Here is an 18,247-nt window from a genome sequence, read left to right as displayed (position 1 = left end):
GGACTGTTATGTGGATGAGATAAGTACCTTTCCAACAGTGCTTATGGGCTAGGATAAGGAGGAGTGCTGCACTCAAGGCACCTCCAGATAAATTGTTCCCTCCCAGGAATGAGGCCCCTCTGCCCCTCACCACACGATTGGATACTTCCGCATGATTGGGACCCACCGTGTCATTACACTCAGTCCCCCTGACACAATCAGATCCCCCTCAGCCTCACATCTCTATCCTGAACTCTATCTCTGCACCCCCATGATCACCACCTGACCCTACAATATCCTCTGTACTCACCCATCATCACCCCCACCCCATCTCGTGATCTGAAGTGTGAAGTTATCCAATTTGGAAGGAAAAATAGAAAAGCAGAATGCTTTTTAAATGGTGAATGACTGAGACTGGTGTTCAGTGGCACCTGGGTGTATTTGTACCTGAATCACACAAAGTAAAGATCCAGATACAGCAAGCAATTAAGAAAGTATTTATTACAAAGAGATTGGAGTATAAGAGTGAAGAAGTCTCATGGCATTGGTGAGACCACACCTGGGTTGTTGTGTATCGCTTTGCTCTCATCACCTAATGAAGGTTATACTTGCTTTGGAGGGAGAGCAACAAAGGTTCAGTAGACTGAGTGATGGAGGGCATATTAAATTGAGATGATGGGATTATCCTATGAGGAAAGGTTGAGTAGACTAGCCTATATTCCCCAGAGTTTAGGCAAATGAGTAGTGATCTAATTAAAACATATAAAATTCTTAAGGAACTTGATAGGGTTGATGTTGGTGGGAGATGTTTCCTTTGGCAGGGGAGTCTAGAACATGGGTTACTACTCTCAGAATAAGAGATTGGCCATTTGGAACTGAGAAGAGGAGAAATGTTTTCACTCAGAGGGCTGTAAATCTTTGGCATTCTCTACACTAGAGAGCTGTGGATACTCAGTCATTGAGTATATTCGAAACAGAGATCGATACATTTTTGGATGCCAAGAGAAGTAAGGGATAGGGGGATATTACAGGACGTTCAGCCATGATCATATTGAATAATGCACCAGGTTCAAGGAGCCAAATAGTCTACTCCTGCTCCTATTTCTTATGTACCCTAGAAGCACCAACTTACTTGTCTGTAGGCTGTGGCCTCTGCTGCAGCATTCCCCACCTGACAGCGAGCCAAGCCTGTCAATCTGGCTGACTTTTGGGTGGAAATCCTATTTAAAAAACACACCTTGCGGTCAAAACTAAAAGCATTGCCAGAACCCCTTCCCACTGCTTGGAAATCCTGTCCCAGTAAATATCAAGGTTTAGGAGTCCACCATACATTATGGATTTGAATCACACATAAATCTGACTGGGTAGAGGTGGAAGACTTTGCATTAAAGATTAATAAATGTTGGAGGTCTAATTCTGGGTTCTCGACATTCATAAATCCCTCGAGTTTCCTCTTATAGTGTATGGAATTAATATGGCACAGCTACAGAATCAGGTACTTCCCTTTGTTGCTAACACAAACTGAGTTCCTGTTTTAAAGATTAGTAACATTAATATTTTATATTGCAGGTAATTAAATCCGTGGAGGAAGGTTATCGTCTTCCAGCTCCCATGGGCTGCCCAGCAGCCCTCCATCAGCTAATGTTAGACTGTTGGCAGAAAGACCGCAATGAGAGGCCCAAGTTTATCCAGATTGTCAGTGTATTGGACAAGCTCATTAGGAACCCAACTGCCCTCAAGATTCTTGATACCACAAGCAGGTGAGAAATCAGTTACCCCAGCTTTGTTTTTCAAAGGGGCAGAGGCAGCTGCCTCTTTGAAAAGGTATTAGGGTAGACGCTGACTTTGGGCTGTGGAGCATCAGTTGCCTGTTTTGCACCACTGGCAATTTTTATTTCTATTGAATTCAATCAGGAGCAATGTAAAACGAGCTGTTGACTTGCTTTCTCCATTTCACACGAGCATACATTTTCAAGATCTACCCCATTACTTTTAACATATTTTCTGCTCCTTTGCACCATTATCCCATTTGTTCTGAATTATTGAAAGACACTGGTCCAGTTAAAGTTGTATATAACAGGACTGATCGTGCCTTCACTTACTGCAGTGATGGTAAAGGCTGGCAAGGCGTAAGAACTCTTCATTATAATATGTCCAAATGCTGGCAATTCATGGAATATTTAGACTAGCATGATAATGGGAAAAAGATGGAAAGCAGTGTGATTTAGAAAAGCTAATGTAGCAATCCTTCAGCTGGTGCAGCTGCCGAGCATGTCTGTCTTTAATCAAGGTTCCGGTGGCGTTGGAAGTGCTGTTACAAACATGGTGTGTTCATTTATTTACATACATAGAACCAATCCCCATCTGAATATCTCATGGTCCCGCTAGACATTCGAGCTAGACATTGTGTTTTTTACTGTTACCTCATGTGTGCTTCTTCAATCTCTTCAAAGAAAGACTGCAAAACTGTTTGGTACAAATACCAATTGTTATGTGCTCTCTTTCCAGGATAGTGAAGACTTATGGCAGAGGGGCATGTTAGTGGGGTGGTGACAAAGGCATAAGGGACTCTTGCCTTTATCAATCGAGGCATAGATTACAAAAGTAGGGAGGTCATGTTGGAGTTGTATAGAACCTTGATGAAGCCACAGCTGGAGTACTGTGTGCAGTTCTAGTCACCACATAATAGGAAGGATGTGATTGCATTGGAGGGGGTGCAGAGGAGATTCACCAGGATGTTGCCTGGGATGAAACATTTAGGTTATGAAGAGAGATTGGATAGACTTGCGTTGTTTTCATTGGAGCAGAGAAGACTGAGGGGCGACTTGATCGAGGTGTACAGGATTATGAGGGGCATGGATAGGGTGGATAGAGAGCAGCTGTTCCCCTTAGTTGAAGGGTCAGTCACGAGGGGACACAAGTTCAAGGTGAGGGGCAGGAGGTTTAAGGGGGATGTGAGGAAATACTTTTTTACCCAGAGGGTGGTGACGGTCTGGAATGCGCTGCCTGGGAGGGTGGTGGAGGCAGGTTGCCTCACACCCTTTAAAAAATACCTGGATGAGCACTTGGCACATCCTAACATTCAAGGCTATGGGCCAAATGCTGGTAAATGGGATTAGGTAGGTAGGTCAGGTGTTTCTCACGTGTCGGTGCAGACTTGATGGGCTGAAGGGCCTCTTCTGCACTGTGTGATTCTGTGATTCTGTGATTATGGTCAGACTTGCTTAGGAACATAGATTAGACCATTTATCCCCTTCAGCCTGTGATGCCATTGTTGCAGATCACGGCTAATTTTATGTTAACCACTACAACTTCACTTAATAATACAGAATGAATATTTTAGAATTGCACACTTTAATGCTTTGTTTTACTCGAAGAATAGCCTCCAACTACTCTCCTGTATACCAACCTTGCTGCAACCTTCGCTTGTTCTAACTACCCTTGCAGCTTTCTGCTTTCTTTAAAGCTGACTGATTGGATGAATATTTCTCCCTTTACCATCTCTCTGTACTCACTAGTAGAGAGGAGGAACAATATCAGACAAACCTCACCAAGTGCTCGGAACTAGTGGAAGGCTGACTGATCAGTGACAGAAATGAATTGCTTATTGCTAACAGTCTTTAGAAAAACTACTTCAAGGCCTAGCTCTCTTGCATTCTAAACAGCTTCTTGTCTCTTTAAAAAACACATTGCTTTAAAATACAACCCTGAAATGTACCTTTTTCTAGTAAACCCTTTCTGTGCAAAAACAATCAAAAAGATTCTGACAAGTAACCACCCTGACAGTAATATCATTAATGTCCCTTGTAGCTCACTAAACTGACTTACATCAAACATTAACCAGCAGTAACTGAGCATAAAGCATTAAAGTGGCTTTTCTCCTGAATGATCCTCCCTCTTCTGTGGAATTCTTCTTTTTCCATCAGCCTTAAATAGAGAAGGGGGCTGTTTAGCATTGTCAGAGTGAGAAAGTGAATGCAGACAATTTTTATACACGGATGTATTTGGTGGTGCATGTCCTGCTTGTTCCAATATGTGTTAATATTTTATTTTTCCATTTCTCATTTGCTATCTCAGCATGTTTCCAGACCTAGTTTGCATCCAATGTAAGCCAGAGTTATTGCCATTACCTCACCTGGGAGGACAGAGAAAACCTGCTCTCTTGCCAATAACTATTCAAGGTTACAACATTGTAGTCACTTATGTGAGGATAAGGCTTCCAATTCATCTAAAATACTTTTTTCCCTCAATAAGATAGGTAGGGAGAGAGTATATTGCATTGTTTTATTGATGGGATTCCATCTGCTCTGTAACAGGGCTGTACCCAATGATGATAGAAGGTAGGTAACTTCAACACTAGCGCAACTTGTCCCAGTCACACAATTGACTCCATTGCCATGTCGGTTGATGTGCAACAATATCCTCATGTGGCACTTCTCAGACCAGTCTACATCACTGAGTACTTTGTAAATGAAACAGTAGACACCAGGCACAAACAGAAGCAGGATGGGGAATGGAGACAGAAAGAATAATGAAGATAAAGACAAGAAAAGAAAGCAGGTCAGAATGGTGTTGGAAGAGAATTCCAGAGATGGCGACTGAAATATTTGCCTCCATTGGTGAGCAGTAGGAACAGAGCATGTTAATCAAGAGTCAGAGGGGCAGCAGGTATGCAATATGGTAGGGTGAAGCTGTTGAGAGAGTTGAGGTTTATGATGAAGAATTGAAGTAGATTTTTTAAATACAGAAACCTAGTTCATGCCAAATATTGTTTAACAATAGAATTTATTCTTATGTATTCACAAGAACCATCCCCAGGTCTTGATAGCAGAGGGAGCATTATATCATACTCCAATTTTTGTGAACTCATGCTTGCAAAACTCAAAACTTAGTGTCCAACATTAGATGTGAATTTGCAATTGGATAACACTTGCTAAACAATCCTGATTGTGCTAAGAGTTACACTGACAACGATTTTGAGATTATCAGTTGGGCTTGCAATGTGGCTCACTTATGTATGCTAGAAGCTATTCACATACAAGGGCCTGTCCTTTGCAAATAGAAAGAACATGCCCATGTATTGCATCTCCTTCAGCTAAACAAAAGCTTGGTGGACAGCCATTCCCTGGATCATTCCTCATAGCAATGCTTTGACCAATCAGAGTCAACGGCCTTGGTTTGAATTTAAATGAAATCTTGGCAGTTAATTGTCCCCTGGTGCATTCTCCATGGCAACGCTTCTACCAATCAAAGTCCTCTTGCCAGTCAGTCAGTACTCTCTTCTCATACAATATAAATTGTTGTTCCTTTTAGATTTGGTATTCTTGCGAATCTGTCCTGATGAGTGTAAGATGAAAAGCTTTGACAGCGTGCCTTTTTTCTCAGCAATACTCAAGTTCTGCACTACCAAGTGTGAGGAACCCGTTTTTGGAAAATTTGAAGGACATTGAATTTTGGACATTCTCCTTCCTCGGTTATTTTTCAAAGTTTGCAATATTAATTCAGGGCTGTGAATATGCTATTCTTCAAGGAACCACAGGTCAAAATAGATGTCCAACAGGGAACACCTGGGAAGAGAGGAGTTACTTTGTGTATCTAAGTTAACATAGAACTGCTGTTGCCAGGCTAAAGACCCTTGCTAATTGATTATAAACACCTTGCCTAAGAGAAGTATTCTGTGAACATCTTAGTCTTTAAAATCTCAGTCAGAGTGAGAGTGTGCCTTAGAAGCAGGCTGCAAGAAAAGATTCTCTCTTTGCCTCTCTCTCTGCCCCACCTTTGTGTTACATGCAGCCTAGAGTGAGTTAAACTTTCCTCAGAAATGTCTCATCAGGATAACTCATTCTGTTTTATTTTGAAAGTCTGCAAAGTTGTGATAAGTAAGAGCCATCAAGGGCAGTTTCACCAACAAACCCCTCTGAAAGAACTTCCAGATCAATTGTGACCCGAATGCTGTCAGGTCAACAGCATCAAGATTGCTTCGAAATTTATCCTTTTAAAAGAAACGTTCCCATCCTCCAGCCTCTTCAGGGGACTGTGTTTGTTTTGTCATAGTTTGTGTTTGTGTGTAAATGTATGGGGGTTTGAATATCTGTTTTTTTTTAAAGGGGAAAATTATTATACTTCTAAACTATAACTTGTATGTTAACTAGTTTATTAACTTGTTTTTCAAAAAGTAGTTTGTTTTATAATAGGTCAATAATTTTTTGTGTTTACCTTGGTTAGGGTCTTTTTTATGCTGGGAATAATAGTATCAAAGGGTAACAATTGGTCAGTTTTGTAGGTGAATTCAACATTTAAACCATTGTTACAACCCGTGGAGAAGTGGGGCTAGAATTAACTGCGCACCCCTCCCATCTTGATCCATAACACAAGTGACTGAATAAAAATGAAAGAAATATATACACGTACATGGATATAAACATGGACAACAAAAGAATATAAGAAATGCTGGAGAAATGTATTTACTAAGAGGTGGTGAGTGTCTGGGTCAGATTACCAGCACGGATGTTGGAACAAGAAATGTTAATGGGTTTCAGGAAGGACCTAAACAGGTCCTTGACAACAAATGGGATTCGGGTTTATTATAAATGTGCCATGGGGATATTGTGGATAGGCGGGTTTGATGGGCCAAAGGTCTTCCCCTGCCTGAAACTATATTAAGAAACAGGAGTGAGATGAGGATTTTTTTTTCCACAGAGTGAGTTGTTATGATCTGGAATTTACTGTCTGAAAGGGCCGTGGAAACAGATTCAATAGTGGCTTTCTAAAAAGGAATCGGATAAATACTTGAAGGGGAGAACATAGCAGGGTTACAAGGAAGGAGCAGGGGTTTAGGATTAATTAGGTAGCTCTTTTAAAGAGCCAGCACAGACACAAATGGCTGTAAGATTATATGATTGCTATGTTATATATTTTTACTGTTGAAATTCATGTACAGTAAAGGAAAACAATAAAAGATTGAAAATTAAATGCTCACCTGTTTCACTGTAAATAACTATCACATACACAGTTCCCCTCTTTTTTAACTCCTTGCTTGCTGTGGGGATTAACTAAAATCTTTCTTTCTATAAAGATCTCAGCTCATGAGATTCAGTTACACTCAGCGAGTTACTGTTTATCTGTACCTCTCCAATACAAGCTCAGTCCAATGCCAAAGCTTGTTAAAAACTTATAAAATGTCAGCCACATTCAAAAAATGACAGGCTATTGTATTAAAAACGGAACCAATCAAAAAGTCTGAAGGTGGTTGAAAATATTAGACTGATCCTCAAACCCATTATCAGGCAGACGATGCTCTAAAATTTCTGCTTATACATCACCAACAACCTGGTTTTCCTGTTCATTAAATTTATTGCGGAGAAGGCGAGCTACCAGCAGGAAATCTGTACCTCCAACTATCAATTCCACAGTATGTGTAACCATAATAGTTTGATACTGGCTTTTCTAAGCATTTCATATAGTACCTGATTTAAAGGAACAGTTAACCAACCAAAGCAAGACAGGATTACTTGGTATTGATCACAATGAGGACAGAGGCTGCCTAATTAGCGAGATGGTGGGTTGGTGGTAATGCCATTGGACTAGTAATCCCAAGGCCTAGGCTAATGCTTTGGGGGTCATGGGTTCAAATCCCAATATGGCAGCTGGCGGCCTGGAATATAAAGCTAATGTCAGTGATGTTGACCATGAAGCTATCCTTTCTTGTTGTAAAAGCTCATCTGGTTCACATAAGTGTCACCATTACTAAAACCAGCTTTTATATGTTCCAGATTTATTCATTGAATTTAAATTCCACCAGCCACTGTGGTGGGATTTGAACCTATGTCCCCACAGCATTAGCCTGGGCCTCTGGATTACTAGCCCAGTGACATTGCCACTACCCCACCATCTCCCTGTTAAAGTAGTTGCTTTATTTAATTAAGAAAGCCTATTTCTTCCAAAAAATGCAGTTTTTCTTTTTTTCTGATATTACCTCAATGTTGCTTCCATCCTTTAGGAGGAAGGATTGTTGTTGACCATGAACTGTTCTTATAGCTACTACCCACAGCTGTAACTCTAACCCAATTGGTTAACTATTGGTGCATTTGTGTCGATTGTAATTTTTCTAAGTAGACATTCATCCCAGACAGAATGCCAGATGTCAACCCTGTCACAAGAAACTGGCAATATTCTGCCAGTGAAAGCCATTGGAGATCAAGTACTTGTCAAATTTGGGTTCAACTCATGGCTTCCTGGACCCGTTATTAAACACTTTGTTGCTGGAATTGCCTTCATCATTTACAGTAATCCTGTAGACATTCTCTAACTGTGAGCTCTATTCCTAGTCATCTTGTCTCATTGTGAACATCGATACATAAACATTATCCTTTTGTCCCATCTTTCTCACAAAGCCTCTTTTTTGATGAAATGCAAACCTGTCTTTGCAGTATCAGAAATAGTGGTGAGTTAAGTGACAATGTTGAGCATATTTGTTTTCACCTCAAGCCCCGTTGACATAAAATACAGATGTTCAAAATACTTTCAGAAAACCACTGTTGCTCTGATGGAAGCTTGGTAATAAATCACAAAGCAACTGACTGATGCTTGATGCTGGCTAGCCTTGCCTTGAGCCACGTCTTTGAAAGCCCACTTCCATTCATAATTCAAATTCAATTCAGACCATGTTGAACAAATTGAATCAATTAAATTAAATATAATCCCCATCTTTATAAGGACACCAGCGATCCTGTTAGAATGAATGAAATACATTGCATTAGCGCAAACCTGAGTAGGCAACTTCAACCCCAATCCTAGTAGAAAGTATCTTACTGCACAAAACTAACAATTAATTGACACAAGTTTAAAATTCTCATTCAGAAAATCCATAAGGGAGAATGGTTTCAATTCTCCCTTGCACTAGAGATTGATCATCTGGGAATGGAGGTAATGTTCAACAGGTTTAATTTCCTCCTAGCCCTTGGCGTGCCAGTGCTGAGAGAGTTCTGTTCTCCAGGACTGACATCACCTGCCTCGGGATGATGTTGAACAAAACAAAAAGTGACAACGAGCAAAAAAGGAAGATGGTCGTGATTGTTGGATTTGAATTAATCTAGCCCCAGGACGTCACACTGCCGCCTGCCAGGTCTGGCCCCAGCCAGATTCAACGCTTCTTCAATATAATTAAAGGACCCGATCAGCTGCCTCAGCTGAGATCAACTCACTTTGGCCAAAGTGGGAGCTAAATCTGAGGCTTTTTGGCTTGTTAGAGCAACAGCCCTTTAATAAACTGTTATGACCAGTGAGAAGAGTTGAACTGGTTCCCCTCTATTCAGCCTCCTCGGTTAGTCACAACAAAGATTTATTTTTTTTTTTCCAAATCAGAACACATTTAACTATTTATGCAGTGAGAAATAAGGAGCCAATCAAGCAAGGTTTTCTTGAGTTAAAGAAAGAGCAAATATATTAAACACTAAAGCTGAGGAAACATAATAAAAACACAACATCACATACACAGGTGTAAGAAATAGGGAAGTTAACATCCAATAAAAAAATATGGTTAAGTGTCCTTTGCCTGTCCTTCAGACATAGATTGTTAAACATTGCGGGCAATTTGGATTAGCTGGTTTCTTGAACACAGTCAGGTCTACAAGATGTTGCAGTTATTATAAGACCTCGGTCGCTGGTAGGTTTCTGATAGCTGACTTCTCAAACTGGGTGGCACACACTGTTTCCAAAAGAGAGAGAGGGAGAGAGCACAGCTTTTCAGCCTGTTTCCTCTGCTAAAAACCTCCTTGACACTCTCTGTGTCACTTGCAATCTCTCTGCAGTAGCTGCAGTCTGACTGCTATATGTCACCCATTGTGTATTTCTAAGGGGGTTTTGGGCAGGTCTGTTTGTGGCAGCCATTGTTTCAATATCCAGAACTTTGCATTTTAATGTCTCTTCCTTAGACAGTGATGAGTTTTGATGGGCCTGAAGGTTTGTTTGTTTTTTCACCTTCACCTTGGAAGGTGGCCTTACATTTTAAAGCAGTTTGCTCCGCCTCAGTTCAAACTGCAAAGTTTGAGTTGTAATTCCATATTGGAACTTTCCAGAAGCTGGCCAACCAGCAATACCAGATGTCAGGTGACTTTTGGCAACCATCTTAATTCAGTGCTTTTTCTTGTCTTTAAAAACTCCTTTTTAAACAGTTCAGCAAATGTTTGGTCAGCCGGTAAAATTATAGATTTATCACCCATGCACAATTCACATCATTATGACAAAACAAATACTCCTTGAAATAATGGCAGAAACTAACGCTGAAATTATTGAGCCACACTGCAACATATACAGCATGACGTAAAGGGGCATTGGCCAAACCAGGAGTTAGTAATCTTGCTCACTGGTTGTAAATGGAGATGTGCACTAAAAAATCGGCGATGAGTGATACCTCTGTGCGAGAGAAACTATTTTATTCAAGTTATTTTAAAAGATCCCACCAGTACTAATTACAAATGAAATCTGTTATATCAGGAGCAACAGAGATTGTTCTATCAACCAGATCAGGAACTATAAAGTGAACTATTCAGAGGAATGTTTTCCAGGAATGAAAATTCTCCTGGATATGGGAAAAGCAAGTAGGTAATGCTGGAGTACAGATTGGCATGATCTAACTGAAAGAGGGAACAGGCTTGAGAGGCTGAGCTCCTATGACACAGATATCCCATTAACACTCAGGCATCATTCTACATCTTCTACAACACTGCGCCAAGGAGAAAATGAGTTTCATGACTTAATTTGTAATTTCTCCAGATTGATTCAGGCTGTTTCATTTACATGGTGTCTTTTAAATGGGATTAACGACAAATTTGAAAAATTAAATGCACTTCTCTAGATAGCTGAATGTGGAAGCTCTAGGGTGACTAATACATGAATTAAAACTTAATAATTAAGACTTAAAGGCTACAGGCATGGATGTGTCTCCAAATTTTCTCAGATGCTGCATTGTAGGAGAATACATCAACATTACAACTTTATCACAGAGCACTGTCTAATGAATGATGAGACTCTCAGTATCAGTTCATGTTACCACACATTCTTTATTTTGCAGACTGAACAGTCCACTCCTAAACAGAAACATTCCCAACTACACATCCTTTGCCTCTGTGGATGAATGGCTGGACATCATTAAAATGGGACGTTATAAAGACAACTTTGCAGCTGCAGGTTATTTATCACTGAGTCTGGTAATGAGAATGAACATGGAGTAAGTACTGAGAAAGTGTGGATGATTAATACAGCGAATTAATATGATGGATTTAAATGCCCATCTTGCAGTAAAATATATTGTAATTAAACTTTATTTAACTTCCATTTCTCCCAAGCTCAATAAATCACCCCCGCATTGGATTTTGAGTTCCTTGTAACTATTTCCTCGATTTGAAAAAATGTTTGCATTAAACTTTCAGCTCATGCATCATTTATGTGCTTGCATCAAACTAGAGTTTGCAAATAAGAGTATGAGAGAAATCTAGCTAGTAACATAAAGACAGATAGTAAGAGTTTCTATAGATATTTAAATAGGAAAAGATTTAGCAAAGTGAGCATTGGTCCTATAGAGAGTGCGCCTGGGAAATTGATAATGGAAAGTGCGGAAATGGTGGATGAATTAAGCAGGTATTTTGCTTCGGTCTTCACTGTAGAGGACACAAGTAACATCCCAAAAATAGTTGTAAACCAGGAAATGGAAGGGAGGGAGGAACTCAGGAAAATTACAATCATCAGAGAAATGGTATTGAGCAAATTGTTGGGGCTGCACGCTGACAAATCCCAAGGCCCAGTTGGACTTCACCCTAAGGTCTTGAAGAAGTGGCTAGTGAGATAGTTGATGTACTGGTTTTAATTTTCCAAAATTCCCTAGATTTGGGGAAGGTTCCATTAGATTGGAAAATAGCCAATATAATTCCATTATTCAAAAAGGGAGGGAGACAGAAAACAGGAAACTATAGACCTAACATCTATCATAGGGAAAATGTTGGAAGCTATTATTAAAGATGTTATAGTAAGGCACTGAGAAAAATTCAAGGCAATCAAGCAAAGTCAACATGGTTTGTAAAAGGGAAATCATGCTTAACCAATTTATTGGAGTTCTTGAAGGAGTCACATGGGCTGTGGATAATGGAGAACCGGTGGATGTACTGTACTTAGATTTCCAGGAGGAATCACAAAAGGTTAGTATGCAGGTACAGCATGTAATTAGGAAAGCTAATAGAATGTTATTGTTTATCGTGAGGGGAGTTGATTACAAAAGTAGGGAGGTTATGGTTCATTTATACAGGGCATTGGTGAGACCACATCTGGAGTATTGTGTACAGTACTGGTCTTATTTAAAGAAAGATGTAAATGCATTAGAAGTAGTTCAGAGTAGGCTTACTAAACTAATACCAAGAATGGGTGGATTGTCCTATGAGGAAAGGTTGGACAGGTTACGCTTGTATCCACTGGAATTTAGAAGAGTAAGAGGCGACTTAATTGAAACTTTAAGACCCTGAGGGGTCTTGACAGGGTGGATGTGGAGAATATGTTTCCTCTTGTGGGATAATCCAGAACTAGGGCTCACTGTTTAAAAATGAGGTGTCGCTCATTTAAGACAGAGATGAGGAGAAATGTTTTTTTCTCAGAGAGTTGTGAGTCTTTGGAACTCTTCCTCAAAAGGTGATGGAAGCAGAGTCTTTGAACATTTTTAAGGCAGAGCTGGATTGATTGTACCCTTTCATGGTTCTAATATCTAATTTCTGTAATGAGGTACTCAGAACTGAATACAATTATTCAACTGTGGCCTCTCCAATCTCTTGTAGAACATCATTTCCTTACTTTTACATCCAAATCTGCAAAGTAAAGACCTATAATCCTTTTTGTTCTTCATGTGGCCTTTTCTACTTGCATTCTCACTGGTGGGCACTAATCTTTCCAATCCCCTGTTCAGCCTACTCCTCCCAGTGCTGATCCTGTGGACTATGCTAGCAAAATAGTCATTATCGCCCAGTTCTGCATACAATATCCATTCATCTTGAACAGGGCTCTTCTACTAACATCTCAATTCCTAGTCAATTATAGATAAAACCATCTCTGATCACTTCCTTGTGTTGGTCCCCACTCATGCACTAATTTCCCATTCCCAATCCTACCTATTTCCCTGTGACCCTGGAAATGCGCGTAGCATTAATAACAAAGTAAATGAATTGATAGTGTGTATTGAAGTAAATAAATATGATCTGATAGCAATTATGGAAACGTGGCTGACATGACATTCAAGAAGAATAGGAAGCTAGGCAAAGGTGGAAGGGTAGCACTGTTGATCAAAGATGGCAATGGTGCAATAGGGACTGCCATAATCACGGATGATTTTAATCTACACATGAACAGGAAAAATCAGATTGCTAGTAGTAGCCTAGACGAGGAGTTCATAGAATGCTTTTGAGATAGTTTTTTAGGGCAGCACATTCTGGAACCAACCAGAGAGCAGGTTATTGGTATTTTGTAATGTGACAGGATTAATCAATGACCTCAGAGTAGAGGCATCCCTAGGTAGCATTGACCACAATATAATTGAATTTTATATTCAGTTTGAAAGGGAGAAGAGTGGATCTAAGACTAATATTTTAAACTTAAACAAAGGCAACTATGTGGGCATGAAAGCTGAGCTAGCTGAAGTGAACTGGGATACTAGGCTAGGAGATAAATCAATAGAGAAGCAGTGGCAGACATTTAAGGAGATATTTCAGAGTATTCAGAATAGGTATATTCCTACTGTAAAGAAAAATCCTAAAAGGAAGACACGCCATCCATGGTTAACTGAAGAAGTTAAGGAAAGCATCAAACTTAAGGCAAAAGCATATAACTGCACAAAGATGAGGAGCAGGTCAGATGATTGGTCAGAATATAAAGAATGGCAGAGAACGACTAAAAGGTTAATCAGGAGAAGTAAATTAGAGTATGCGAGGAATCTAGCTAGAAATGTAAAAATGCATAGCAAGAGATTTTACAGGTATTTAAAAAGGAAAAGAGTAAGTAAAGTACTGTTGGTCCTCTAGAGAGTGACAGTGGGGAGTTAATAGTAGGTAATAAGGAAATGGCAGGAGAAATGAACAATTATTTTGCTTCTGTGTTCAGTATAGAGGATACAAAAAATATTCCAGCAATAGCTGTAAATCAGGAGGTGAAAGGGAGAGAGGAATTGTTGAAATTGCATTCACTAGGGAAGCAGTCGTAAGCAAACTGATGGAGTTGCGGACTGACAAGTCACTGCATCTCAATGGTCTACATTCTAGGGTCTTAAAAGAGGTGGCTAATGAGGTAGTAGATGCACTGGTGTTAATTTTCCAAAATTCCCAAGGGCAGAATCTTCAGCCTGTTGGGCAGGCCGGTCGAAAAGTGTGTGAAAGAGCGCAGATCCCAACTCTCCCTCCTCCTCCCGCCCGCACAGGTAGCGCTGAGCTACCCACATAAAATGGCGGCGCACAGCCGACCGCGGGCGGCGATCGGCTCCACGCCCACCCGCTCATGCGCGTGAAAGAGTGCAAAAACTTCCCTGAGGCACAGAGCTGCCTCAGGGAGATAAAGTTCAAATTGAAAGTTTGTAAAAAGGGAAAGATAAAAATTATTCAGACGTATCCCCTCATGTGACAATGTCACATGAGCTGGGACATGTTTATGAAGTGTCAAAAAATTTTTTATTCATTTCATAAAACCTTCATGAAACCTCATCCTGCCCATGGATGAGGTTTCATGCAAAACGCAAAGGCCACTTGGGCTCTTCACCTGCCCACTAACCTTAAGACTGGACGGGCAGCCCTGTCAATTTGGTTAATTGCTTTATTAATGGCCTTAACAGGCCTTTGACAGAATGGCAGACGCGCAGTTGACTCTGGTGCGCGCCTGCCGAATGAGAGATCGGAATGACGTGCAGTGACGTAGGGACGTATACCCGATGTCATCGCGCATCATTTTATGCATCGGCATGCAGGGCCCGAACTTGCACGCTGAAGAGAAAATTTTACCCCAAGGCTCTAGAAAGGTTCCATCAGACTGGAAAGTAGCAAATATAATGCCTCTATCCAAGAAGGGAGGGAATCCCACAGGGGTCTGTGCTGGGGCCTCAACTTTTTACAATTTATATCAATGACTTTGATGAGGGTAGTGATGGCGTGGTAGCTAAATTTGCAGATGACACAAAGATAGGTAGGAAAGTATGTTGTGAAGAGGACATAAGGAGATTGCAGACGGATATAGGTGGGTCGAGTGCGTGGGCAAAGATCTGGCAAATGGAGTTTAATGTGGGAAATGTGAAGATTTTCACTGGCAGGAAGAATAAAAAAGCAGAGTATTACTTAAACAGAGAATGACTGCAGAATTTTGAGGTGCAGAGGGATCTTGGTGTTCTGGTACGTGAGTCACAAAAAGTTAGTGTGCAGGCACAGCAAGTAATTAAGAAGGCTAATGAAATGCTATCCTTTATTACAAGAGAAATTGAACATAAAAGTAAGGATGTTATGCTTCAGTTGTACAGGACATTGGTGAGACCACATCTCGAATACTGTGTGCAGTTTTAGTCTCCTTATTTAAGAAAAGATGTAAATGCATTGGAGGCGGTTCGGAGGAGGTTTACTAGATTTATGCCTGGAATGGGTGAATTGTCTTATGAAGAAAGGTTAGACAGACTGGGCTTGTTTCCACTGGAGTTTAGAAGAGTGAGGGGTGATTGATTGAAGTATATAAGATCCTGAACAGTATTGACAAGGTGGACGTGGAAAGGATGCTTCCTCTTGTGGGTAAGTCCAGAACTAGGGGGCACTGTTTTAAAATTAGGGGGCGTCCTTTTAGGACAGAGATGAGGAGAAATGTTTTTCTCTCAGAGGGTTGTGTGACTTTGGAACTCTCTGCCTCAGAAGGCGGTGGAGGTGGGGTCATTGAAAACCTTTCAGGCAGAGGTAGATAGATTGTTGTTAGGCAGGGAATCAAAGGTTATCGGGGTAGAAGGGAATGTGAAATCAAAACACAAGCAGATCAGCCATGATCTTATTGAATGGTGGAGCAAGCTCAAGGGGCCAAATGGCCTACTCCTGTCCCTATTTCTCATGTTCCCACATTCTAAAAACTACCTTGAAATCACTTACAGCTGCACTTGCAAATTCCCAATTGTTTAGCCTTTAGCCTCCCTTTCCCCACAACATTTGTGCAACTACTAACCTGCTCAACCACATCCACCCTTTGCCTTTGACATCCTTGTCCCTAATAAAACTGTTACACCTTCCCACCGTGTCTGCTCGCCATGGTACGGCCCTCATCTCCACTCCCTTAGGCCCATGGGATGCAGACTTGAGCAACTAGTTTAGCCACTCACTGTCAGATCCGGTTAAAGCACTATTGAGTCCTGCCCTTGTCTGCTAAAAAAGCTCACTATTCCATGATCATTCCACAATGCAAGCCATTGCAAACCATCTTCTTAAACCCCTCTCCCCATCGTCTCCACCCTCATCTCCAACAATAAGTGCAAGAAGCTCGTGGACTTCACTAAGAGTGAAATAATTCGATCAGCTGCATCTGTTCCTCCCTTCCAATAGCCCACCTGGCCACACTTCCTCTCAGGATCCCCCCCTGCATTTGGGAAACTCTCACCTTTCTCTAGTTTTTCTTGTGTCTGAGCTCATCCTGTCCATAAGATCCTGCTCCTGCTCCTGCTCCCTTGACCCTATTCCTACTAAAGTCCTGGCCACCTAACTCTAATTTCTCTTTGCTTTCCATGGTCAGCTTGTTGTGCTGTGTGGTCCCTTTAAGATTGCTGCGTGGTTGCACATGTGCACATCTGAAAAGACACATTGCTTGTTTGCCGTCTGCTTGGTCCCTGCACCCGTTGTCACCTCCAAAATCCGTGTTTTTTTTCCCCCAGAACCCCTGGGTTTAATTTCCTCCAATCAGGTTTCTGCCCCTGCCACTGTACTGAAATAGCTCTTAGCAAAGTCACAAATGACACCCAATGTGCTTGTGACAAAGATAAACTTTCCCTCCTCGTCCTTCTCGACCTGTGTGCTGCCTTTGACATGGTTGACCACACCATCCTCCTCCAACGCCTCTCTGCTGGTGTCCAGCTCTTACCTGGTTCCATTTTTTTCAATCTAATCCTAGTCAAAGAATCACTTCCAATTTCCTCCAAGCCCCACTTACTCAGCTTCCCTCTGCTCACTGATTCTCGCTGGTTCCCAGCTAAGCAATGCCTCGATCTTAAAATTCTCATCCCTGTTTTCCTGGCATCCCTCCTTCCTATCTCAGTGATCTCCTCCAACCCCACAATGCTCCAAGACATCTGTGCTCACCTAATTCCGGTCTCTTAACCATCCCTGATTCTAATAATTTCACACTCGATAGTTGTACCTTCAGCTGCCAAGGTCTAAACTCTACAATTCCTCCCTAAACCTCTCCACCTCTCGACCAATCTTTCCTCCTTATAAACACTCTTTAAAACTTTCCTCTTTTGCTCACCTGCCCTAAAATCTCCTTATGTGGCTCAATGTAATATTTTGATTTCTAATGCTCCTGTGAAGTGTTTTGGGATGTCTTACCAGGTTAAAGGTACAAATACAAGTTGTCGCTTTTGGTTATAAAATGTATGTATTTACACCCCCTGTTCTTCCACTCCACCGGGGTGAAGGGTGTAAGGCCAGTTAATTGGGGCAAGCTGGTGTTAATGCCACTATGGATGCATCTCCAATGTCCAGGGTGTACCTGCATTCAGTAGCCCATTCTGCCTGACCACTCCCACACTCCCTCACCCACCCACACAACTCTGCAAAATTAGCTTGTTACCAATATGATCTGCTGGAGCTGGAGTTATGATGGAACTATTCAGGGTAGACATCCCCCCACTGTGCTTTTCCCCACTAATTCATATTTCTCTGCATTGAACTGTCTGCAGCCTTTGACATGTTTGACCATACCATCCTCATCCAAAGCCTCTCCACTGTCTTCCAGCTAGGACTGCTCTCACTTATGCGTTCATTTTACATACCCCCTGAAGCTGACCTCACAGGTTACTATTCTACCTAAATTGGCATGAGCAGAAAACTCAATATAATTCCTTGTGCCTGCGTGCAGATTGTCTACATAAATTAAAAATCCCTGAGTCATACCCTAATCCCAAACCCAGTGGTTTAAGGGACATCCATTTAGCTCAGCTCATTGCGTTTGGCCAACCCTCTGTCCATGCGCTATATTCCCTTTAATACATTGTGTCATACTTTTCATAAAAGCC

General features: G+C 41.2%; 1 protein-coding gene across 2 annotated transcripts in view; it reads left to right on the top strand.

Moving 5' to 3' along the window:
• Window positions 1–18,247, top strand: part of epha8 (eph receptor A8) — a 568,862-nt gene that overhangs the window by 532,878 nt on the left and 17,737 nt on the right. For both annotated transcript variants that reach the window (XM_078558294.1, XM_078558293.1), the window contains exons 15-16: window positions 1,549–1,739; window positions 11,051–11,206. In XM_078558294.1, the coding sequence (XP_078414420.1) occupies window positions 1,549–1,739; window positions 11,051–11,206 (347 nt within the window). The remainder of the gene's footprint in view (window positions 1–1,548; window positions 1,740–11,050; window positions 11,207–18,247) is intronic.

Source organism: Cetorhinus maximus, chromosome 15 (assembly GCF_964194155.1).
Source record: "Cetorhinus maximus chromosome 15, sCetMax3.hap1.1, whole genome shotgun sequence".
Lineage (NCBI taxonomy): Eukaryota > Metazoa > Chordata > Chondrichthyes > Lamniformes > Cetorhinidae > Cetorhinus > Cetorhinus maximus.
Note: the sequence above shows the minus strand (reverse complement) of the source record. Positions and strands in the feature narration are given on the sequence as shown.